Here is a 23,891-nt window from a genome sequence, read left to right as displayed (position 1 = left end):
CCCCGCGATGCCTCTCAACTGGCCACGAGCGACAAGGTGGCTAAATGTCGGAATGGTAGCATCTCTGACCTTCTTGACGTGAGTGACAGCTTCCCCTAGCAATCACCATCAAAAATTAACCCTTGCTTGACAATTGCAGCCCATTTGCCTCATCCATGTTTGCGCCAGCCATCGAGCAAGTTTTGACCGAGATGAACTCCAACAACCGAGACATTGGCTCCTTCGCTGTCTCCATTTATCTCCTCGGGTACGCATTTGGGCCTCTGTTTCTGGCACCATGTAGCGAGCTCTATGGCCGAATCCCGGTGTACCATATTTGCACAGCACTCTTCCTCGTCATGAATATGTGCTGTGCACTCGCTATCAACATGCCTATGCTGATTATCTTCCGATTCTTGACCGGCTTGGTGGGAGCTTGTCCGCTCACACTTGGACCAGGGACTGTCACCGATCTTTTTCAACAGTCCGAGCGAGGACGTGCCATGACTGTTTTTACCTTGCCTGTGCTCTTTGGGCCGTCCGTGGGACCGGCAGTGGGAGCATATGTCTCTCGTGCTTTGGGATGGAGGTGGACATTCTGGCTACTGATGATCATGGTACTTACCCTGCCGTTCCGTATTCTGTTCTACTTTCTAAATTTGAGGCATTAGACTGGCGTCGTGTACGCAATCAGTGCCGACTTTCAGCGAGAGACATATGCACCTGTACTGCTGAAGCAGAAAGCCGCACGGCTCCAAAAGGAAACAGGTTTTCCCCATGTTCTTGCAACCGAAAGACACAGGTCAGGTCCTGGTCAATCTCGCCGCCACCTCTTCTGGTTAAACATCACACGGCCAATAAAAATGCTGCTTTTCTCACCCATTATCCTGGGCTTTTCGCTCGTCACCGCGGTAGCGTATGGAATTCTGTATCTCCTCTTCACTACCGTTACCGAGGTTTTTGAGACACAATACGGCATCGTCACCAACGTCGGTCTCGTCTACCTAAGGTTCGGCGCTGGCCAACTCGCGGGTTTGGCTGTTATCGGTGCGACATCCGATCTTCTCCTCTCAAAACTAGCGCAAGCCCGCGGTGAGGGTAACGCAAAGCCAGAGTACCGCCTCCCACCCATGATTCCTGGCGGTGCGATGCTTCCTATTGGTCTAGTTTTGTTCGGATGGACGGCAGAGTACACAGTATTCTGGTTTGTTCCAATCATCGGAACGTTCCTCATTGGATTCGGCATAATAAGCGTATTCATCCCAGTGTCAACATACTTGTTTGATGCCTTCACGATGTATGCGGCGAGTGCGACGGCAGCGAACACGGTATTCAGAAGTCTTGGGGGAGCGCTGTTGCCACTCGCAGGACCGAGGATGTATCTGGCACTGGGGCAAGGATGGGGAGGAACCCTGCTTGCGGGAATTTCGGTGGGGATGTTGGGAATGGTTGGGGCAGCGCTGAGGTTTGGGGAGACGTTACGGACGCACCGGAGGTATCAAGTGAAGTTCTGAGGAAGGGGCTCGGCGAACGATTGCCTGTGCCTAGGCTACGTGTTGCCGATGGCTGTAAAACTGATTGCTGTATATTATATTATCGGCCTTGTTCGTGCTACGCCTTGCTCGATTCGCGATCGAAGCAGCAATATGGGAACCGAATCGCCTGTCAAGTTGAACGGTAGGCTAGGTGGTATGACGTAACAGACGTGTTTGCTGGCGTTTGCTAGTTTTCTTGATTGATTGGATTGAGAGATGGCAGTCGTGATGACTAGGCTGTATTCTAAAATTATTGCGTGCGGAGCCGTAGTGTCAGGATCCCAGGTCCGCCTCATAATCAACGAGAAGTCTTTTGACCAGATCAAAACAGTCTTTAATCCCGCCGCGCTGCTCATATGCAAGCCCGGCAGACCGCTCAAGGTAAGACTTGACAACATTAATCTAGTCCTCAGGAGCCTAGATACGAGCGGCCCCGTTGAGAGCCAACAACCTGGTACCCCGAGCGGCGCCAATCAAGAGCAAGCAGGAGGCAATATTGTTGCGTATTCCGGTCCAGATACCCTGGTGGCGCCAGATAGGAGTGATAGATGGATGTAACTTGAGGATACAGTCATGTAAGCCAAATGAGGCTAATGCTGCTACCTCTCCAAGGATATCATCATGCAGGTCGAGATGATGGTTCAGACAGAGTCTCAGAAAAGGCCCGTGTAAGAGCTCACGAATGAAGAGATAGCGAGCGCGTAGGATAGATGAGAAGAGAGTCATGCACTGCGCTGGAGGGAGTGTAGGGGTCGGTTTGTCGAAGGTGATCTCCGGTGGGAGTGAGCTGTACCACTCTTCTAGGTGAGCACTGAAGATCTTGTACTCGCGGAGCAAGGCTTGAATTTGCGGCTCAATAGGAAATGCGGCGTTGAGCAGCTGACTGGAGTGGTTGTCCACCGCAAGGACACGGTTGATAAGATGTCTAGCAGCTATGTCGGATAGGTAAAAGTACCATGTGATGGTCTGCTCGCTTGGAGACTCATTGTTGGGTTGGACCTCCTCGTCAAGGGTTGGTGGAGATGGGAATGTTAGTTGAGCTTCTATACGCTCTAAATTGGAACCGTGAGCCCCTAGCTCGTACCGAGTTTCGCTATGCGAGAAGAAATGATCAGTGCTCCTGCGCGGGTTCAAACTGGCACCCTTATGCTCACAGTTCAGATTTATAGATTGTGTAAAAGACACTCTGCTCAATAGGCCGAGGAATAGTCTGCTGAAGGGTGTCTTGGGTGGACAGTGAGTTTCTGCCAGAAGTTATTCAGTAATAGACTGGGAAGCGCAGAGAAGGGTAAGAGCTCACCTGGCGAGTACCGCGGAGTACCAGCAGTTGCCTGCCGCTATGAAATGCTTCCAGGCTTCTATCGGCCTGATAATACACATGTACCATATGCTTCTCCTGTCAACGATATACTTGTTTTCGGGGCCAGAAATGAGCCTACCCTGTGAGACACAGACACTGTGCAGATTCTATGGTGTTGAGGCTCATGGCCCTCCCCAGTCTTTTACATGCAACGCTCCAAAAACGGTATGCTACATCTACAGTTTCCGCTGACATTGCGTTGGCTTCCATCCGTTGATGCGAGCTGTCGGGCGTGTTGAGAATTGGTTCGTGGCACAAGGCTCCAATAGCACACACTAGAGCGACCAGACACGTGCGGGTCGTCCAGTCGAAACCGTTCTAGGCCACTTGTGCAATGTGCTGATCCAGAAGGGACAGATCCAGCAGGGGGTTTACCACATGGACCACGTTGTAGTAGCTTTCCCGAAACCGCTTCAGCTCTGGCAATGATAAAGGGGGGGAGTTCCTCAGGCATCGGCACCGGACTCCCATCATCTATCTGTATATTGTTGATATCTGATGGGAAAACGTGCCATTCCAAAATAGTTTCCAGACCTTGAGAGAAGTTGAATTGGGCTTCGGCGGTGGCAGGACGCAGCACTGTATCGCCGTTGTGATGAGCCACCGAAGTATTACCCGAAAACGCCGTCGGAGATGCTTGTGGCTGCAGGCTTTGTAGAAGGTCATCTTTGATCTGTCGAGGCTGACTACGAACCAAGTCTGCTAGCTGATCGATAGCCTGGAGGACCTGGCACCCGACGTCCTGGATCCTAGTATGAGGGATGTTAAACGGGGTCTTACTTGGTTGGGAAATCTCTGAGGCGTAGAAATCACCTACTCGGTAGAGCTGGCTGTATAACCATCCAAGGGGTCAAATTGACAGGCAGAGTCGGTCCTCTCGCAGTAACCGCAGACAGGCCTCCGGCCATCGCACTTGGTCTTACGGTCGCGACAAGTCCCGCAGGCAATAGAGGCCCGTAGGCGCTGGCGGGTGCTCTGATGGGTCAACCTGATATCATCAAGATCATCACGGGATCTCTTTTGGACCCGACCTAAAGGTACAGGGTTGAGGGGAGAGGCTGAGCCTTGTGAGTTGACCATATGGATTGCAAAGTGGGTGCAGGTGAAGCCCCGATGCGGTGCGATCGCGCGTCTTAAATGCTGTTGGCGGTCTCCACCCCCACAAAGCGGCCAAGGTCTGGGTTGGAGGCAATCTGGAGGTGCATAATACGAGAATCTCGAAATGGAGGTCGAAAAGAGTTTATGCCATTAGGGGTGAATCAAGCGAATCTTGCAGGAGATGTGTGGATGGGTAAGGAAGGAATAACTACGGTACAGTACAGTGAGAAGAACGTGGTTTGTTTGCGCGACACTTCGCCTCGTTCTCCCCTCCTTCCTCCCCTCCCCTCCACCATTTTCCATCCATATGCCTCCAATCGAGCCTTCATACTTCTTCAGCCCATCGGGTGTCATTGAACTAAGCTTCAGATTGTTTGTTCTCCCCTTGTTCGCTAGTCTGTGTCACCTCACAAACGTACCCCTTGAACTGCCTTGCTGGGATCTTCTTCTCAAACATCTCCTGAACTTCAGCATAATTACGACCCTTCCATTCCGGCAGACAGAAGTACAGATAAACTGCCATTAGCACCGACGCTCCAAAGAACACAAAGCAGATTTTACCACCGAGGTCGGCCTGGTCCGAGTTTAGGAGATAAGGCATGACTTGCGTGATAAGACATGAAACCGAAGTCGAGGACATCATGTTGATACTATACGTCTTCTGACGAAGCTGAAGACTGAAGCCTTGTTAGATTTCGACTGTGGCAAACATACACCAAAGAGCCTTACCTGGCAGTCTCCCCACCGATGCTGTATGCGACGGCACCGAGCGTTACCTGGTATAAGAAGCCTCAGATCACCATGAACGCAACGGTTGCAGAGAGCGCGGGGCGAGTCCCGATGGTGCTGATGCCACCAATTACCAACAGCAAGGAGGTCATGATCATCGACCCGCCGACAATCATAGGGCGTCTACCCACCCGGTCGACCAAGGGCCAGGAGCAGATATTCCCGAAGAGCTGAACAGCATTGGCAACTTGGCCAATTGCAAGAGGGTCATTGACGCCAGCAAGCCGGAAGTAATGTCTGAAGTCATTGTCAGTACAGGTATGGCAGTAGGCTGCTGCCAGACTCACGTTAAATAACCGCTGACGAACCCCACGCCAATGAATTGCTGGGAGATGTACACCATGACAATAATGATAGTACGGCGAAGATTAGTGCCTCGAAAGCACTCAAGCCACGAGCTTCCTTCTTGAACCTTCTTTGCTTCTTCTTCCTTCGCAATACTGGTCTCTGCAACAGCCATGGCAGCCTCGACGTTGAAGCCTTCACCATTGTAGCGTCGAAATGCACGAGTAGCATCCTCTCGGCGCCCTTTTATCAGGAGCCAGGTGGGCGACTCGGGGAGCAACAAAAGTCCAAACATGAGCAGACCAGGGGGGATGATCTGCGTCATGATAGGGATCCTCCAACCGAGGTCAGACGTATACCGCTCACAAGCGAAGATGTCCAAGGAGTTCAGCCACATCCCGAGGACTATCATGGTATTCTACCAGGATCAGCCCTTTCATTCAAGCAAGAAATGGCGATGGTACTACTCACAATCAAAACGAGACAGAGCCCGCGCATCTTGGTCGGTGCGAGTTCAGCAACAAAGACAGGACCAAGGGAATGGCCCAGCCCAAACCCGAGAGTCGAAACCAATTTGCCTATGAACAGTATGGGAATCGAGGTTGAGAAAACTGCAGGATGATTCCACCGGAACATATAATGCAGGCGATGATAATAGTCTTCTTCCGGCCGATAAGATCACTGATGATTCCCGTTGCAAAGGCAGAGCAGAACACACCGATGGTATTACCGGCATTGAGAAGTTGCTGATCGGTGGCCCTGACATTGTATATTCCGTTCACATCCTGACCGAACTGCCGAGCAAAGGGTGTCACAGCGAACAGCTTGCCCATCATGGAGATTTCATAGCCAAAGTTGATTGAAAGGAGATAGATTATGAAGCCTGCACCGAGCGTCAGCATGCCAGCTTCCACTCAAGCTTGGGTAGGAAGACATCGGACTCACAGTATCCCAGAACCTTGCAATTATCCCAGAAGTCTCTCCAAGTGACGTTAGTATGGACCTCGGTTGCAGGAAGCGCAGCCCCAGCCGTGGCGTCCTCATGGTGCGTTGACTTCTTCTCGCTCATATTGAATCGGATGGCAAATACTCCGCACCGTGGAACTGTAGATGATACACAACAGTATAAGTCAGAATGACCGGGGGCGAATGAGGGTTATATACCTTCTAGAGAAACCCTCGTCGAGAATCCGGGGTTGCGGTATTTTCCCGGGGTACACTCAGCCTGTCTTCCTCGTTTGGAAACCCCTATCGGTAACCCAGAACAAGCTGGTTAGGGCAAAGCAAGCGCGTATAACTACCGCATCGAGAACACCGGTTGGGGAACAGATGTCTTTGCTCATAAGACCTTCGGTCTCTGGCACATTGGAGAGCCCAGCTTAGTCTCCTGATCCATCCCAGACGTTGAATGTGGGGAGGGGAACGAGTCAGCTTGCTTGTCCATCGGGTGTTCCCCGACGCCCTTTCCCCCACCCCCAACCTGGGCCGGGAAGAGAGTACTAGATTATCTTCTCGCTGGAGTGTATCTGATGTTCCGATTACATGTAGCTACGGAGCATGGAAGTTCTTGCCACCACGCTGACTCTGAAAGTCAATGATCTATCGTATGACACTGGATATTGAACCCCCCATCTCAAGAACTTCGCAGCCGGAGGCGAAACCTTTACGACAACCCCGTGGTAGCTATTCCAGAAATATGGGTGACATTGGGATACTCTCAGAAGACTACGATGGTTTCGACGTTGAGACCGTCATACAGAACGCGTCGTTGTCGGAGAAAATATCGCTTCTCGCTGGTAATCTTACTACCCTTCCATTTCCCTAAACGTGTGCCTATTAACTCCTCTAGGGTCTGACTTCTGGCATACAACTTCCCTCCCGAGATTCAAGGTTCCTTCCGTCCGACTCAGCGATGGCCCCAACGGCATTCGCGGTGCAAAGTTTTTCGATGGCGTGAAAGCAGCCTGCCTTCCATGTGGCACAGGCCTAGCAGCAACCTGGGATGCAACACTCATCCACACCGCCGGTGTCTTGATAGGAGAAGAATGCAAAGCCAAAGGTGCTCATTGCTGGCTGGGTCCTACTGTCTGTATCCAACGATCCCCGCTCGGTGGCCGGGGTTTTGAGTCTCTGTCACAAGATCCATACCTTACTGGGAAGCTGGCTGCTGCTTATATCCAAGGGGCGCAGTCAACAGGGGTAATATCGACCATTAAGCATTGGGCTGCGAATGACCAGGAGCATGAGAGGGTCGGCGTAAATGCCGTTATCGGCGAGCGTGCTTTGAGGGAAATTCACATGCTGCCTTTCCAAATTGCGATTGCGGATGCGAATCCCGGTGCGGTCATGGCTTGCTATAATAAGATAAATGGACAGCATGTGTCGGAGAGTACGGACATGCTGGATGGGGTGCTACGTGACGAGTGGGGATGGAAAGGGCTTATCATGAGTGACTGGTATGCCCTTCTGCCTCTGAATCTATGCGTAGCCACTGACAAATCACTGTTAACACCCAGGTTCGGCACGTATTCCACCGCAGAAGCCCTGAATGCGGGGCTAGACCTCGAGATGCCGGGGCCTTCGAGGCTTCGGGGAGCCCTAGCCGAGCTGGCGGTGTCAACACGAAAGGTGCCCCCATCGATGATAGACGACCGCGCTCGCAGCGTCCTTAAATTCGTGAAGCGTGCCAGCAGGGTGGATGTTTTGCCTGAAGAGTCTGCGCGGGACTTTCCAGAAGACCGCGAACTGAATCGCAAGCTCGCCGCTAGTAGCGTTGTGCTTCTCAAGAATGACATAGGATTACTTCCCCTTGGGGAATCCGCGAGAACCTTCAAGAGTGTAGCCCTCATTGGGCCCAATATGAAAACTGCGGCCTACTGTGGAGGGGGCTCTGCATCGCTGGATCCGTACTATACGGTCACTCCATATGAGGGAATCATTAAGCGACTTCCTCCCGAGATCATAGTAACGTACGAGATAGGTGCGTACGCTTACGGATTTATCCCTGAGCTCAGAGCACCGGACATCCACACACCAGAAGGCACTCCAGGCTTACGGATGCGATTCTATCGTGATGCACCTTGCCAGGCTAACCGACAGGTAATCCACGAGACTACCATGTCGGAGTCAGTCTGGCAGCTGATGGGCTTCTCGCATCCCAAATTAGACAAGCTCTTTTATGCAGACATTGAGGGAGACCTCGTCGCCCAAGAGACTGGACTATACGAGTTCGGCCTTGCAGTCTACGGAACAGCCGCATTCTACCTAGACAACAAACTCGTTATCGACAACCGCAGCACCCAACGTGGAGGCACGTTCTTTTTTGGCAAGGGCACTCTCGAAGAAACATGCACTGTTCAACTTACCAAGGGCCAAACCTATCGAATAAGAATAGAATTCGCCAGCGGCGCCTCATCGAAACTTATCAAGCCCGGGGTCGTCAACTTCGGCGGCGGTGCCGGCCGCCTAGGCATGACCCTCGCTGTCGACGAGGCCTCTCAAATAAAACAAGCCGTTGACGCTGCAAAGGCCGCTGATATCACAATCCTATGCGCTGGACTTTCTAAGGATCAAGAATCGGAGGGCTACGATCGTTTGAACATGAATCTTCCCCGTGCCGTTTCTCGGCTATTCGAAGCCATTCTCGACACAGTCCCAGATAGACTGGTCGTCGTGACACAGAGCGGCAGTCCCTTCAATATGCTTCCCTGGGCTGATAAGGTAAAGACGCACTTACACGCTTGGTTCGGGGGTAACGAGACGGGGAATGGCATTGCAGATGTACTTTTCGGGGATGTGAATCCGAGCGGCAAGTTACCGGTTTCCTTCCCGCGCAGGCTTGAGGATACACCCACGTTTCTTAACTTTGGCAGTGAGAGGGGGAAAGTTGTCTATGGGGAAGGGGTATACGTGGGATATCGGTACTATGAGAAAGTGGGAAGGAATGTCTTGTACCAGTTCGGGTTGGTCCTCCATTTCAATCCAACCCCCAACATATCTCTGGCACTTGCTAACGCTAGGTATCTTAATTTTGCAGCCACGGCCTTTCCTATACCACATTCAGCTTCACCGACCTCAACATAACCGAAACCTCAACATCCCTGCAGGTCACGAATACGGGCCTTTGCCCCGGTGCCGAAACAGTTCAGCTCTATATTGCGCCTGACAAGTCTACGTGCTCAATTAGTAGACCGGAGAAAGAACTCAAGGGATTCACCAAGGTCTTTCTTGAGCCAGGGGAGACGAAACATGTCGAGATCCCCTTCGACCGGTTCTCGACGGCGTTCTGGGACGAGGAGGTTAGCGGATGGGTGAGTGAACAGGGGAGGTATCGGGTGCTTGTTGGGAGCAGTAGTTGTGATATCAGGCTTGAGGGTATGTTGGATGTGGAGGAAAGGGTGGTTTGGAGGGGACTTTGAGTCTGTCGAGGCATCTATACGATTGGTGAGATATTATATGGGGATTGACTAGGCAGAAAGAATTGGATACGTTGTTTATGCTAGGCAGGCAGCCTTTTATTGTCGTTCGGAAACAAGAACAAGAATGAATTAAATGAAAAATATCTCGAGTTTACCCACACAATCAAATCAACACAACCCCTCGCGGTGGTCAAGAATGCAGTGTCAGCCCTACGTGAGCCCTGCTCAGGCATTGTCGGGATGGGCCGCGCACGATGTACGATGACGATGATCATGCCGCAATTACTCACAGTAGGTGGAGAATGAGTCTGGAGGGTAGGTAAAGTTTCTGTTGATTTCTATTGACCTTTGTTTTTGTTGCAGTCGCTCAGTAGATTACGAGAGTATTCTCAACGAGGCGTGCTAGGCATGCGTGTCCTGTTGGTGGACGCTTTGCGCTAGGTTGAGGGACTTGAATCCATTACCTATCGAGCGTTGGAGGAATCGATGGTTTCTGAGTGAACTTGGTCGTGGTCGGAGGCAACTATGAGCCGTATTCCTAGGTACCGAATTTTCTTAATCTATTTCATCTGCTTTGTCCCTTTTCCCTTAAGACATCGAGGATCTCTATATGGTGATTTATTTGTGCTATATATTCTTTGCTAGCTAGCTAGTGTAGCCGGCCGTCTATATCTTGGGGTTGCGTTTTGCCCTTGCTCTGCTGCGTAGAGCAGAGGGGCTAGTTAACATTTGACAATCGTGACATGGTTTGACTCGGACTAGTCTGGGACGAACCGTGTCTAGCTTTGATGATTCGGTTAGCGCCTTCAGGGGAGGACGTCCTAGGGGTCAGCGCCAGAGTGATTCTGATCTAATAAACAAATGGCTGACTGCGGTTGCTTCTTGCGTATGAGGAGAGCAACAGAAGGACATGGTGAGATTGCGACCAGTCGATGGAGTGTCAGAGCTGGATTCAAGTCGAATCCCTATGCTAAGTTGAGACCCTTGTGTGCTTACGTTGAAAAAGATTCGGTTCCCGTATAGGTGACGTGCAGCAGACGGGTAAGGGATCAGTTGCCTGTTTTTCCCGTGATTTGTCGAATTCAAACTCCAGGACGCCGAGTCTCTGTTGAGGGTATGTTTGAGAACATGACTATGAGCGTGGATGAACGCGTCGTTGTCAACGAATCCTCTCTTGATAGGAGAAGAGAAGGGTAAGACCCGTTGAACCTTCTCACTCTTCAACCTCATACTCCTCCATCTCCACCCGGAAATACTGCGCAACCCTCGCCTTCTCCGCCTCTGCATACTCGGAATCAACGATAAACCTGACTGCCGCATTCTGCCCCTTCTCGCCCTTTACTAGTCGCTCTCCATTCGCAGTAGCAGGGATAAGAGGGTGCGGGATACGGCCAGTAGCAGGGTCTGTTTTCTCCTTCTCGGCTTTTGCTGATGAGCCGTTTGTTGTCGGGCCGTTCTGGCGGGAGTCCTTGCTGTGTTTGTCGTCATGATGAGAATGAGAAGTTGTTTCTGATTGGGAATGCGTGTACCGAGGAAGTCTGTGCTCTTCTACTTCTTTGTTGAGGGGAATGCGGACGGTCAAAAAGCGGTCGGCGGGAAAATGGGGGCCGACGGTTGTTGCGGAGCGGTTGTGTGTGTATAGTTCGAGGAGGTCAAGGAGGGTTTCTGTTAGCCAGTCAGCATACCACGGACAATTTGTTAGAAACCTTAGGTTACAAACCCATAACCTCCTCTCGACTCGTCTGCCACTGTGGATAATCTGTCCCTCGCTCAACAGCCTCAATTCGTTTCTCCAGAAGTCTCCCCGCAAGCTCAAGACAGCTGAAAGCCATTGTCGATGTTGTCTGTTTCAGCGGCACAAAGGTGCGGTATAGATCCTGCGATATCCGGTATGCGACATTCGATACCTCCGACTGTGGTGCGAGTCCGTATTTTCTAGCGAGTTTAATGAGTGTCTTTTGTGGATGACGTGTGCGAAAATCGAAGCCGGAGCTTTCGAGCATCAGTCTTTCGAGGCCGATAATGCCGCGCGCAGCGTCGTCGAGGACCTAGAAGATACACTGTCAGTGGAAGCCGAAGGCACTATGGTCAAGAGAATGTACCCCGTTATCTGAGGAGATGTGCTCCGACTGTGATAGTTTCAGGTTATATGATGCGCATAGAATCTCACGCGACTTTTTAAGCGTGTCCTCGATTTTGCAGGCGACAAAGAGCGAGGCGGCGGCGGCGTCCTGGAGAGTCAGTTTCGAGTCAGACGCGGGATCAGAAGCTGTAAGTACCATGTTGTTATATTCGCCCAAATGGTGCACCAGGCGAAACTTGTGATAGTATACGACTGCCGTGTTAAACGTCCGAATCGGCCTAGACGATGCGCGTCAGCCCCGACTGCATTGAGAATTCAAAAATTATAGCGAGCACGTACAGATTCAGCGCCCGCCGCACATTATCAATCCAAGTAACACCCTGCAGTCTCAACGACTCCTCGCGCCTAGGGTCGACGTCCATGGCGGTCATACATTTTTGGATCGTTTGCTCGAAGATGTACGGCTTGGCGACCTGGATGAAGGACGGGTGGATTGTAGGTAGATCGGGGGCGGCAGACTCGGATCCAGATTGCGGCTTGGGGTCTGACTTCTGTTCGGGGGCCATTCTGAAAGGCAAAGCGAGCAATCACCCGTCGAATGGGTTTTCGTGAAGTGGTTGGCGGAGAGTTGGATCGCATTGCTGCTTTCTTGCGGAGCTCGGGAAGAGGCACGTGACTGCGGCAAGGTTGATGGTTGATCCGTGCCGGGTTATAGATCGCAGTCCTCTAATGATACTACAACACTATCCCCCTCGCCGCTGTTATTCTTTCCTGTATGACATGTATAGAGCCAACAGAAGGTCCAAAGACCCTTCTACCGAAGCCAACAACAAGGGAAGAAGCTGAAAGAAGCCCTAGAACGGATCACAAACACTGAGAGCGTGGCTGAGCACAAGCACATATGCAGCGATTGAGATTATTACACTGAAAGCGGGGTCTGGGTTCTGGAAAGTGCTCTACTTGGAAAATAATTGGCCATGTGGAAAACCGCAAGAATATTTTTCAAGGATGCGGATAACCTCTGCTGCCCGCGAAAGAGATACTTTGTCAGTCGAGGGAGATGTTAAGGAGGGCTCAACAGAGCTGTTGGGAGGCGTGATGTTGACTGCCATATCTCAAGGCCTGTTGATGAGCTTTTCATATCTGAATCTTAGACTTAGAGTTGGTGTTGTGAGGAGGTTTGCCTCACTCCTTTACCCACCTGGGCTGCAGCTTCCACGTGATTACTGCAGCCTGGGACAATACACCCCTCTGCCTACCAAGTGGCGTGATATATTTTCTAGAGTCATCTAGTGCCCTCGATCAATGACCCTCTGCGAACGATCCCAGTGTTAGTGCGCAGAGTATTCCATGGTTTTCATTGTCATGACCCGAAACCAATGCGATGGTTATCATCGGAGTTGAAATAGTCCACATGTGACTTGGAGTATGTATACCAAAGGAAGAAACACTAAAACAATTTAGCATCCATAGGTACCGTCTATGGAAGGAGTGCATATTCAGAGCTTCTCCGTAAAAGCTTGAATGAATTTGTGGCTACGATTGGAGGTTTAAGACCTCTCACCACCCTAAATATATACTTCCACCCTAACTATACTTCTTCAAAAACTTCTCCATTATGGAAACTGCCCCTGACTTATACCCGGCCCCGAAGATCGCATGGTGATTTAGATGATGATACCTGCCACAGTCAGCCACTACAGCTCCACGAGAAACTAAAGAAATGCAAACTCACAACTCATACAACCTCACCCGATCCTCATACTCCCCCACCGGCTCCGTCTTCGGCACGACCTTATGATACTCACTAAAAAAAGCACTCCCAAACCCGCCAAACATCTTCATGATCCCCAACTCAAATTCATTATGCGCATAGCATGCCGACGAGTCAAAAACCACATCCCCAACCTCCTCATCCCCACTCCCTTGGTCAATGAACCCCCGATCAGCATTCCCACTCCACAAGTCCCCATGCACAACAACAGGCACAATCCCCTTCCCCTGCCCGTCCTTATCATACCCTAGATGATCATCACCCAGTAGTGCAGGAACAACAACATCCGCCGTCTTCTGAACAAGATCCCTCAACTCCGCATCCTTCCCATTCCGCTCCTCAGAGGTAGCAAGGATAGTCAAGAGGCGTTCATTCGCATAGAAGTCCGCCCAAGATGCATGATACTTATTAGGCTGCTTCGTATCCCCGCAAAACGTCGGAACAGGGAACCCAAATATCGCCTTCCCGCTCTCCGGATCCTTCGGCGCAGGAATCGAATGTAATTTCCCCAGTCGCTGCGCAAGGGAAGGCCCACCCCTTTTTCCTCCGCCGCCGAGATTCAAGAATTCCGTGACGAGAAAGTAGCTTTTCTTCTCGTTTCCGCTGTCATCATCGTCAAGAGCACCCCATGCTATACCCCTCGGACAGAAACCAGGAACTGCAGAGGCAATGGCGTTGAGGGACTCGTGTTCGCCCTGGAACATTTCCTTTGCGGCGGTGCCGGAGGAGGAGGTTTTGATGAAGTATTTGCGTTCGGTGGTTCCGGAGCCGTCTTCTGCTGGGATGCTGGCTTTGATTGTGCCTGTTGTTGTGAATCCGGAGCCGAGGTTTCCTGTTGAGAGGGTTGCTTGGGTAGGGTCGGTGATGTGGAGGGCGCGGAGGATGGAGGGCGGAACAGGTGCCATCTTTGTAATTCTGATACGGGTACGAGATTTCTCTAGAGATTATGTTCGGTAGTCGTGGAGAAGTTGTCAAGAAGATTGATTGACAACAGTGTCTGGCAGAATAAGGCATGGCAGGGGTATGACGTTTTCGTCAGGGCAATCTCTTATCGATAAGATAATATCCGATAAGATAATATCCGGGTAGAGTCCTAGACACCATGGGCGCATGGAACATGCATGAAGCTGCAAGTCAGATATTTTGTACATTCAAATGTCGTTGATTGCCAGTACTTGGCGCAATATACATCACAGCATCAGAATAATAGCATAATCTACAGAAATCGCTAGGAGTGAGTCAACTGATTCAGCAGATGCAGTGCCGTTTTCGTCCGCTCTCGAACGTCCAGATCCTGATCGTGCTCCAGGCTAGCCAGTCGATCAAACACCCCAACTGATCGCAGTTTGAGAGCTCGCTCTCGGCAGCCGTCTCGGTCGCTGGCGTCGTCTTCGTATGTGAGGTTGATTACCACCCACACACAGTTGGTTCGGACGTCGCGGTGGCTGTGGTGGAAGTAGCTCATTAAATAGCGAAGAAGATCACGGTGTGAGACAAGAAGCTGCCGATGCCACGGAAGACCCGCTGCAAGATGAATGATAAAGAAAGTGACTGCGACAAGGATCTCGGTCGGAACCTGCAAAGCGCGGTGGTTTGGCGACTCGCGCCGGTGTGGGAGTTGAATAGAGCGAGGACGCAGTTTATCCGCTAAAGCGTCCAGTAACAGGTCTTGACCAATCTCCTTAAAGAGGTAATCAATCATCTCCGACGCACCGGGACCGCAGACCACGTTGCGTAGCAAATCTAGAGTCTGCTCTTGCACTGCAATGTCGTCCTGGCGAGCCTGAGTGGTCTGGTCGAGATCGCCGTGCAACGCAAGTTTGCGTCGCCGAGTGGCATCGGGGAGAAACATCTCTAGGCTGACTTTAGACGATGGCATAGGGTCGGTCACCTTCATGTCCTCGTCTGCTTCTTGTAGGTCGGCAACTGGATTCAAGAGATCGACCCGCTCTCCCGCCGAATTAGCTCGGCTCATTCCACCTGGCGTGCTGCTATCCATCTCGTCGTCCAGTCCTCGTTTAGCTAAAACGCTTGTTGGGTCCTGAGTAATGACTTGTTTGATCCAATCGGGGCGTAGGCCTTCGATGATCTTAATTTTCACGTCGTTTGTCGAATTGTAAGCGACATGTTTTAGCGCCCACAGTGATTCAATGCGTAGTTTGGTGTTGGAAGAGTGTGCATGTTCGCACAGTATGGGAAGGATTTCAGCGGATATTATTGCCTGAAGCCATATTAGTAGTGAAGCTATACTGTAAGGAGTAAAAGTTACCTCTTTCATCGGACTAAAGTCTAGGGCAAGATTACAGATGACAGAGGTAGCTGCAATCTGCACCTCAATGTCCGGATGTCGAATGAGAACGAAAAGAGGAGTCGAGACGCCAGCGTCAATCAAGCTCGTTCTGAGGACACTTACAGAGCGTGTAAGCATCCGGGCTGCACCACAGGCAGCCAGGAGAGTCGGCGTCGGATTTCCCTCAACAATTGTGGTTGTTGAGTTTGCAGGCTCTGCGGGTACATCGCTTGGACGTGGCTTGAGCGAATCAATAATATACGGAACAACCCCATTTTCACAAACAGCCTTGCGATATTCGTCCTTAAAAGGCACTAGCGCAGCAAGTGCCTTGAGAATATTCTCTCGGAATCGCATAGTATGGCAGTGCGTTGGTGAGTATCCAGATGAGCCTAATTGGCACTCCGGCGCGTTTGTATCTAACCCTTCGTTTGCTTCTTCACCCTCTGCGTGCCACATCGACCGTACGGTCTCATTGATCGGATTATATGTTTCCTTAAGAAGTTGAGACAAACGTTTAATGGCATCTCCCTCAACCGCATGCTTCTGCAATTCCTGGTCGTCAATCACCAGGGTCGCGAGTACACCGGGAGCCTCTTCCTTAATACGTTTGGTGGATGAGATAAGCCCACCGTACTGAACGCCATCATCGCCAGAAGAATCGTTGTCCTTGTCAAGCATGCGAAGAAGAATTGGAATCAGCACATAGCAGAGCATCGAGACCCTGTGCTTTTTGGTAAACCCTAGACGGCACAGCACGGTGACAAAGCGGGCAGCCATCAGACGAGTCATGCCGTTCTCCGCACGAACTAGGTACAAGAGCCATGGTACAACAGGGTTTTCATCATCGTCAGTCGGCGCATCGAAGGTGGATAGGGGTGTAGGAAATGAGTGGCTGTGGCGGCGGTGTTGTGAGTATTGGCCCAGAGGCGGAAAGTTGGTTGCGCTCGTGGACGGCTTGAGCTGAGATAGTGGCACTGAGGGAAGAAGATACTCCAGCGGCGAGGCCCCGAGGTGGCGTGGGACTGCTGTGCCTGAGAGATACGTTGAACCCCAAGGACCTTTCTTAATATCCGAGGGCGAGAAATCCGGCACTTGTCTGGGAAAGACAGTCACTATTCCAGGCGATGAAAGAAAGTGTTCTGCCCGCCACTTCGAGTGTTCGATAATGATTGTTACGGCGCGAAGGATGGGCGCGAGCTTAGCATTCCGAGGTGCAGGCGAGGGTAACGAGCCCAGGGCCCCGGGGTCTTCCATATGTTGTTCCGCACCAGGAAAAACGAACCCTTGCGCAACTATAAAAGACGCAACCTTGACTGCTAAAGCATCCAATACGCCGCAATCCGCCAGAACTGCCTTGTGGCCCTCTTCGGTGCAGAGCTTCCCAATGAGACCAGCAGCTAATTCGATTGACGCCAACCGGGAGTGGGTGCTATAGTCTTGCCCAAGGATCCGAGTCATGCAAGAAATGTGTTTGGATGAAAAAAGAAGGTCCGCCAAGCGAGTATCTTTCGGCCACTGTTGTTGAGTTTGCAGGGGTAGCCGATCGGCCACACTGTTCAAAATCCGGAGGATAGGCAGAACAAAAGAGGTAGGGCAGTCGTCGGATGATAGTATTGACAGGAGAATTGGAAGGACGTTGCTCGAGAGAATGGGGGATAAAAATGGCGCGCCTCCTATGCGACGTTAGTGAGTTATGAGGTAGGGCACACTTCCCCATACCTTGTGCTAAGCTCCCAAGAAGGATGATTGCCTGCAAGCAAGCATCGTCCGCCTCTTCCTTCGAGCCAGACAGTTCGCGGTATTTATAGCCAGTCTTCCCCTCTGCACTCCGTCCGCCGAGATTCCGGGCCGCAAGAATATTAGCCAGTATAGGGATCAGCCCCAACCGGACCCAAGCCTCCTTGCGCTGATCATGGCCAATCGTCTCGTTCTTAAGGTCGCGGAGAGCGGCAGCCTGTGAAGACAAAGTATCCGCATTTTGTAGCTGGAGCAGGATAGGCGGCGTCACCGCACGAGTCATGGTTTAAATCACCGCCCTTTGGGGGAGCTGGAGGGAGTTATTGTCCGGCAATAGCAAGTTTCTTCAGTATTCGTCGAGCGATTATAACTCTGAGGGGCCGATCTGAGTGCAAATGGGGATGTTGGTGTGGTGCAAGATGATGGTCCTGAGAAGATGCGGAGTGAAGTCGACGATGGCCGCCGGCCGTTGCGATTCCGGGGTGGAGGTCGGAGCTTGTACGGGGTCGGAAGAAGAAACAGTTAAGCAGGATTAACAAGTCCAAACAGTCGTATTATAAAAATGCGCCTATCTATCCAGTAGAAAACGCCAGACTGAAAACATAGAAAAAGATAGCAGTGGCATGAAATTGGGCCAGCTCATTCTGAGCACTTGGAGCGTCACTCCATGAGCTCGGCCTTGGCGCCTTCGACTTCTGCTTTACCGCATTCGGCAGCTTATCATGTGATAGTCACATGATGCAAGGCACATGACTTCGCCGTTTTCCAGAATTTCCCATGGTGGGCAAGCAGTCATGTGATCCAGCCTTATGGATCCGAATCGGCCTGCAGATTATTTTTGCAGGGCCGCTGATACTCTGCATGATTAAAGGGGTAGTCTAGAATCTCTAGATCTCTATCTTGTCTGGTTCTGGTAATGACAGTAGATAATGATCTGATAACAAGAATTGCCGCCAACCTCTGCAGGCTCTTCCGGCGACTCGAATTGCAACTAGGCAAGCCATCCGGGAAGGTCTGATCGCACAGAGGACGGCTTTGCGCCTCTGGGCCCAGGGGTAGACTCCTAGAGTCTAACTTTGTGTGTCAAAATCTTCCTGTTCCTTGGTTTCAGCGCAGCAAATGGAGTCTTGAGCACCTCGAACCATTGGCATTCGCTGGGAATCTCCAATGACGACAGCCTCCGACAAGTCCCGGCCCACAGTGGCTGACTTTGTACTCTTCGCCGGGCGCTGCGATGGTAATCTTTCCGTAACCGAGCCGTATCAGGTCGTTGAATCGCCCGATCTTTCCGTTATCGCTTGGCATTGGGCATTTCCATTGGCCGGAAAAGCCGCTCTAGACGCCAAAAAGCCTCGACCGAACAGCGATACGGTACGGACGTGACAGCCGGCGACTAGACTGTGCAGAGGCTTCAAAATCCGAGCGGGCACATGGTCAGGTGTGTTTTCTGTTGGACTTTCTTCTGCTTGACTCTTGAGAGTTGAATTCTTGGATTTGGCAGTCTGTCCATCTCTTTGTCACTCCTTGAAGCCCAGACTTTTGTGTTCTCACGATGCGTCTGTGCTCCATTCAACAAGCAATAGTACCGGACTTGGGTTTCACAGCATCTGCAACTCTCCAGCACCCTCGATCAATCCTGCGCCCACGTGGTGAAGCTGTTGGGCGGAGATGTTAGTTTCTTCGCCCTCGCCTTCCGCCCTTCGCCCTTCTCCCTCCTCTCCCCCGACCTCCACAGCTGCCCACCCTCCTCTTTCTCCATGTTCGTCTTCCTTCACGCGTCGCTTGTCGTCGACGCCCGCTGCTTTTGGCTATCATACTGGTAATCAGCACTATGAATCTGCCGCCGACCGGTCTGCCGCGCCTAATAGTCCTTTCACTCCCCGCTCCTCACGTGTTGCCATTGAAGAGCTCCGCCTGGCTTTGAGACGACACTCCGTCTCCTCCACCTCTCCCGCCGGGCCCTCAGGGGATCGTCCTGGCGGCGGTATGTCCGCTGGACAGGTTTCCCTTGAGGGCGGAATTAGCGTCCCTGTCTCGCAAGCGGCTCTCTCTGCTGCTGCCTCCGGTCCTAACGCCGCCCTCCCGAATTCTGTCCCTCCTCCCAGTAACGGTCCCTCGGAACCCCTCGATGTGCCTGCGTCTGCTCCTTCCAATCCAGTCGCTCCGCTTCAATCCTCGCTGGCTCCTCCGATGCCCGCACCGAACAGCAGCTCAGGGACCAACAAGCGCAACAGCCCCAATGATACTCCCAGCCAGGATGCACCTGGTGCGGGGGCTGTCGATTCTGAAGGCTCCCTCTCAAAAAAGCCACGCCCTGACAAGCCTGTGGTCAAGATTCTCCCGACTCGTTATGAGTTTGCTAATCCCAAAGACCTTGTGGTCCTTATCTCGAGCATGCTCTTGGAGCTGATCCGGTATAATGATAAAATACCCCTTAAACAAGGTGGATTGACTCGTTTTCACTCACGGTCACCGCCTCGCATTTCCGTCCATGACTACCTGCAACGATTGACGACCCACGCCACCTTGTCGCCTCCGATTCTTCTCAGCATGGTGTACTATATTGACCGGCTTTGTGCACTCTATCCCTCCTTTACCGTTTCGAGCTTGACGATCCACCGGTTCTTGATTACCAGCGCCACCGTTGCCTCCAAGGGCCTCAGTGACAGCTTCTGGACCAACAAGACATACTCGCGCGTGGGAGGAATTAGCTTGAATGAGCTGGCTCTCCTCGAACTCGAGTTCCTCTTTCGAGTGGAATGGCGTATTGTGCCCCAACCGGAGGTGCTCAACGACTATTACCAAAGCTTAGCGGAACGGTGCGATGGCTACGAAATCCAGTCCAGCACGTGATCATCAGGCCCCGAACTTGTATTTCTTTAGTTCCACTATGATCTCAGGCGTTTGAATAACGGGCATTCGGTCCGTAGCACAGATACGTGACATGGAGTTGGCTTGCATTAGAGCACTTGGCTGCGAGCCAGTGTGGTGGTTGTTTATTATTGGCGTTTTATTTGACATTACTTGTTTACTGAAGCATTTCGCCCTCTATCGTGTTTACCAATATCCAGTCAGTCTTGTACACCTCTCGTTCGGCGTTTCTCAGGTTAATTCCAGGGTGGTAATTTGATTTGCGCATTCATATACCACTACTCTTACAACCTTTCAAATCTTTATGTGTATTGAGCATCTACTTAACCCGTCTCAAATACCTCTCGAGTCACAAAAGTATCAGTAAAAGAACATGACGTACGATGTCACGTGAACTGGTTCTGAAAGTAGGGCATAGGTCTTAGGGTACAGGGTTAGGCGGGGAAATCTTCTGGCTGCATTCTCTTGAGATAAGGGTCTGTTTCTGGAAAGGAATGCGCAGACCTAGACCTCAAGAACATGACATAGCGCAGAAGCTGTAGCAGCTCTCGTCACTCCCGTCCGTCCATCCAAGCGTCCGGCTTCCCCGCCTCCCACAACCGTAAAGTTTCCACACCCCGCCAGATTATGGAAATCCAGGGAGTCATCAGGGCTGTACACCCTCTTGTTGGAGAGGTGGTCCCGATCAAGACCGTACAGGAAACCCAGCCGGTCGAAGAATACGGTACACTACCAGCTTTCTTGACTGCTCCTATGATCTTGTGCTGACAGTTCAGGCGACGCCTACGTTGCGGGGGTAAATGTGAAGAGCGCCGCAAAAGTCGTCAAGTCAGTCAATCACATCGTCAGTGCCTGCCGATAGCTAATGCAATTGTTATAGAGTTCTGGATGCAGCTTTTCCCCGTGATCCCGCCCGTCCTATGAACCACCTTCGTCGATTCGCGAAGCAGACTAACCTCCCGGAACCGCTACGATCGAACCTACTACGTGATCATCCCTCCCCGCAGACCATTTTCGTCCTGATCTCTCCTCCTTTACCAGAGATCGAAAGTCTACAAGAATTACTCGCTCCTTTCGTCCCACCGCCACAAAACCCCTCCGATGCACAATCCGAGCCTGCTGGTCAGGTGAAGTTCCACACAATTAGAGTCCCTACGTTACCACCGCTCGGCACAGCACAAGCGGATAAGTGGTCGAAGGAAATATGGCCGGTCGTATACAATCCAGCGGCCGCACGTGCAACAATTTCACCACCCGTTCAGACCCTGAATCGTACCCGCGAGTTCATCCAGCCGGATGCAGGGCGGTATCTTGCATTTGCACGCAAGGTGGCAGAGGAGGCAGAACAGACAGGGCGAGGACGAAGGGTTGGAGCGGTGGTTGTTGACCCAGATATTGTGTCGAGGATATTAGAAACGGATGACGATCTAGAGACTCGGTGGTCGGAGGCGATCGTTGCTGTTGCTGGCGACGCGCGATATTCTCGATCAGAAGCGGGAGCTCTCTCCGTGGCGGAGCGGCATACTAGTGGAGGACCAAACCCTGCGACGGAAATATACGACGTGGACCTCGAAGGTGGGCCGGATCTTCATGCGCTCATGCGTGCTGCCGAGATCGTGGCGTACAAAAGAAGGGCCGGAGATCCCGATGCAGAAGCCGACAAGCCGTCACTATCCCCGTTGGAGTCATATTTCCTTTCGCAAACTGACCTCACTGCGGATCTTGAGGTCGAATCACAAGATGCCACACCGGTCCCGGAGAAGTACCAGAAAACCGGTCATGATGAGTCTCAGGCAGTTCCCATCTCTACATCAACAAATACAGAAAACGCACAGGTATCTCGAATACGTCCTCGCTCCCAGGGCGGATACCTCTGCACTGATCTAGACGTGTATCTGACCCACGAACCATGTCTCTGCTGCTGCATGGGCCTGCTCCTTTCACGCTTTCGATCTATTATATATCCACAGACCGGACGAATGGTTACCGGAGGCTTGGCTTCTGAGCCAGTCATCTCACCTGTGCCTGTACCTGAGTCTGAACGAACCATGGAGGAAGCCGCTGGGGTCAGCGAGACAGTTGCAGCAGCGACACACGGGGAAGAGAAGAGCGAGAAGCAGGAGCGACTGTACTATGGTCTACACTGGCGCAAGGAATTGAACTGGCGTGCTTTAGGGTTCGAATTCGTCGAAGAGGGTACAGGCGAGCATACATCCGTTGCAGAGGATGGAGTTGCATTCTACCCATGAGTGTGCGCTTTGCATTAATTGAGTTTGTCGCTCGGGGTATGGGCTGGAACATTGTACTAACATTGAAAACATTACATGATGAATATGCATTAGATATGCTAGACAATATGAACCCGACATGACTGTATCACGATCACTTTCTAGCCCTGGTTGACTCAGTCATATCTATACCTCTAGCACTCAATGAATTTGTCCAACGCATCTCACTAGAAGCCTAAAGCTGACTCGTAAACTTCGGAGATCAACACAACTGATCAAACAAACAATAGCAAGTAAATACCAGATACAATATCGAAGCGGCTACGAAGTGCCTGCACTTAGGCTGCTATGATGTTAGCAGAGAGAACCGACCCCCCTTTTCTCTTCCCCTTGGCGTAGGGACTTGGACAAAACCCCAGTACTGAGATCGACATCTCACAAACTCGAACAAGCGTCGTCCATTTCCTATGTGGCTGGTTTACTGCATATCTTATGAGCGCCTAATAATCGTTTCCAAAAGCTGTACCGTCATTTCAAGGCGAGATCGAGGTGGACGTGCCTACGAGGGGATGTACAAACCTACTATTGTCTCGAGTAGCCAACAGAAGATTTGTGAGTGCCTCTAGAATTTGCACTGCAATACTAATTTAAGTAAGGACCGGGGAGTAATAGGTGCAGCCTGACTATGCCTTGGGTATCGATTGAAAATCTAGTAACTGGCAGGGATATCTCCTTGAAAGCCACCTATCAGGACTGCGTCACATCTTACTGCAGCAACACTGCATTTTCAGGCATTGTGAGTGTTCGTCCTAACCTGCCCACCTGGGGGTTTCTGCCTGCACTAGCTTTCATAGCGGATGTCAGACTAGCAGACTGGGTGTACGGTTGTCCTACCTGTGAATCGATTAACGTTATTTTAAAATCTACTATCCAGTTTATTATGTAGAATATCAGCCAGCTAGCGAATGAGCTGGTAGAGGGATCTAGCTAGAATGTACGAGGCTTCTGCTAGGGAATATACCGGAAGATTCCTGTTCATTCCCTAGGCCTTGCACCCGGTTGACTTTCCATCAATCGTACTGCACCTTAAGCTATCTTAAGAAGTACTATCAGTTGAGTCAGGGCGCGGCTACTCAGCCTGAACTCAATGTAATTAGACCCAGCCCCCGCAGGCTCGGGGCCTTTATCTCAACTAGACCCGGGGAATCCCACGACGTTAGTCGGGTCGAAGAAGACCGCTCTAATCTCGAGATACTTGAGTACACTGGGATATTTTGTAGCTCCCCATCATCCTCTTGATTCCAGACGCGAAAACCTGTATCCTGACAGATAGCAAAATCCGGCTCAACAGAAACACACAAATATTAGACTCAGGAGCAACAGATTTTGTACCTGCACCCTAAGTGCCATAATTCAAAAAAAAAGAGAGAGCAATCTCCTC

At 51.4% G+C, this 23,891-nt stretch overlaps 9 protein-coding genes across 9 annotated transcripts; 4 read left to right on the top strand and 5 right to left on the bottom strand.

The window, feature by feature from the left end:
- Positions 1 to 7: 7 nt before the first annotated feature.
- BJY04DRAFT_214164 (MFS transporter) lies at positions 8 to 1,493 on the top strand (the record flags this gene model as incomplete). Its single annotated transcript, XM_073715141.1, has 3 exons — positions 8 to 78; positions 140 to 596; positions 651 to 1,493. The coding sequence occupies 3 exons, from the start codon at positions 8 to 10 to the stop codon at positions 1,491 to 1,493; spliced, it is 1,371 nt and encodes a 456-aa protein (XP_073575786.1).
- Positions 1,494 to 3,269: 1,776 nt separating this feature from the next.
- On the bottom strand, positions 3,270 to 3,957 carry BJY04DRAFT_179617 (Zn(II)2Cys6 transcription factor domain-containing protein; the record flags this gene model as incomplete). The annotated part of the gene is made up of 1 exon (XM_073709926.1): positions 3,270 to 3,957. One exon carries the CDS (start codon positions 3,952 to 3,954, stop codon positions 3,688 to 3,690), a length of 267 nt encoding a protein of 88 aa, XP_073575785.1. The 3' UTR covers positions 3,270 to 3,687.
- Positions 3,958 to 4,330: 373 nt separating this feature from the next.
- On the bottom strand, positions 4,331 to 6,115 carry BJY04DRAFT_205208 (uncharacterized protein; the record flags this gene model as incomplete). The annotated part of the gene is made up of 6 exons (XM_073713568.1): positions 4,331 to 4,642; positions 4,773 to 4,998; positions 5,049 to 5,464; positions 5,518 to 5,624; positions 5,675 to 5,929; positions 5,992 to 6,115. The coding sequence occupies 6 exons, from the start codon at positions 6,113 to 6,115 to the stop codon at positions 4,331 to 4,333; spliced, it is 1,440 nt and encodes a 479-aa protein (XP_073575784.1).
- Positions 6,116 to 6,582: 467 nt separating this feature from the next.
- Positions 6,583 to 9,581, top strand: BJY04DRAFT_179612 (beta-glucosidase H). Its single transcript, XM_073709925.1, has 3 exons — positions 6,583 to 6,842; positions 6,896 to 9,008; positions 9,083 to 9,581. The coding sequence occupies exons 1-3, from the start codon at positions 6,641 to 6,643 to the stop codon at positions 9,462 to 9,464; spliced, it is 2,697 nt and encodes an 898-aa protein (XP_073575783.1). The 5' UTR covers positions 6,583 to 6,640; the 3' UTR covers positions 9,465 to 9,581.
- Positions 9,582 to 10,582: 1,001 nt separating this feature from the next.
- BJY04DRAFT_119845 (putative cyclin) lies at positions 10,583 to 12,171 on the bottom strand. Its single transcript, XM_073708315.1, has 5 exons — positions 11,887 to 12,171; positions 11,744 to 11,825; positions 11,567 to 11,695; positions 11,185 to 11,512; positions 10,583 to 11,129 (listed from the first exon to the last, which is right to left on the bottom strand). The coding sequence occupies exons 1-5, from the start codon at positions 12,111 to 12,113 to the stop codon at positions 10,678 to 10,680; spliced, it is 1,218 nt and encodes a 405-aa protein (XP_073575782.1). The 5' UTR covers positions 12,114 to 12,171; the 3' UTR covers positions 10,583 to 10,677.
- Positions 12,172 to 12,883: 712 nt separating this feature from the next.
- BJY04DRAFT_119835 (putative fructosamine-3-kinase) lies at positions 12,884 to 14,435 on the bottom strand. Its single transcript, XM_073708313.1, has 2 exons — positions 13,283 to 14,435; positions 12,884 to 13,228 (listed from the first exon to the last, which is right to left on the bottom strand). Exons 1-2 carry the CDS (start codon positions 14,224 to 14,226, stop codon positions 13,135 to 13,137), a joined length of 1,038 nt encoding a protein of 345 aa, XP_073575781.1. The 5' UTR covers positions 14,227 to 14,435; the 3' UTR covers positions 12,884 to 13,134.
- On the bottom strand, positions 14,388 to 17,753 carry BJY04DRAFT_119838 (armadillo repeat protein). Its single transcript, XM_073708314.1, has 2 exons — positions 17,334 to 17,753; positions 14,388 to 17,287 (listed from the first exon to the last, which is right to left on the bottom strand). The coding sequence occupies exons 1-2, from the start codon at positions 17,632 to 17,634 to the stop codon at positions 14,550 to 14,552; spliced, it is 3,039 nt and encodes a 1,012-aa protein (XP_073575780.1). The 5' UTR covers positions 17,635 to 17,753; the 3' UTR covers positions 14,388 to 14,549.
- Positions 17,754 to 18,705: 952 nt separating this feature from the next.
- On the top strand, positions 18,706 to 20,601 carry phoB (regulatory cyclin phoB). The gene has a single exon (XM_073709924.1). The coding sequence runs from the start codon at positions 19,020 to 19,022 to the stop codon at positions 20,202 to 20,204; it is 1,185 nt and encodes a 394-aa protein (XP_073575779.1). The 5' UTR covers positions 18,706 to 19,019; the 3' UTR covers positions 20,205 to 20,601.
- A 248-nt stretch (positions 20,602 to 20,849) lies between these two features.
- Positions 20,850 to 22,471, top strand: BJY04DRAFT_214157 (putative tRNA-specific adenosine-34 deaminase subunit Tad3; the record flags this gene model as incomplete). The annotated part of the gene is made up of 3 exons (XM_073715140.1): positions 20,850 to 20,946; positions 20,999 to 21,050; positions 21,103 to 22,471. The coding sequence occupies 3 exons, from the start codon at positions 20,850 to 20,852 to the stop codon at positions 22,469 to 22,471; spliced, it is 1,518 nt and encodes a 505-aa protein (XP_073575778.1).
- Between the last annotated feature and the right edge of the window lie 1,420 nt (positions 22,472 to 23,891).

Source organism: Aspergillus karnatakaensis (genome assembly GCF_047715665.1).
Source record: "Aspergillus karnatakaensis strain CBS 102800 unplaced genomic scaffold BJY04scaffold_5, whole genome shotgun sequence".
Classification (NCBI taxonomy): Eukaryota; Fungi; Ascomycota; class Eurotiomycetes; order Eurotiales; family Aspergillaceae; genus Aspergillus; species Aspergillus karnatakaensis.
This window is presented reverse-complemented; position numbering and strand designations above follow the sequence as displayed.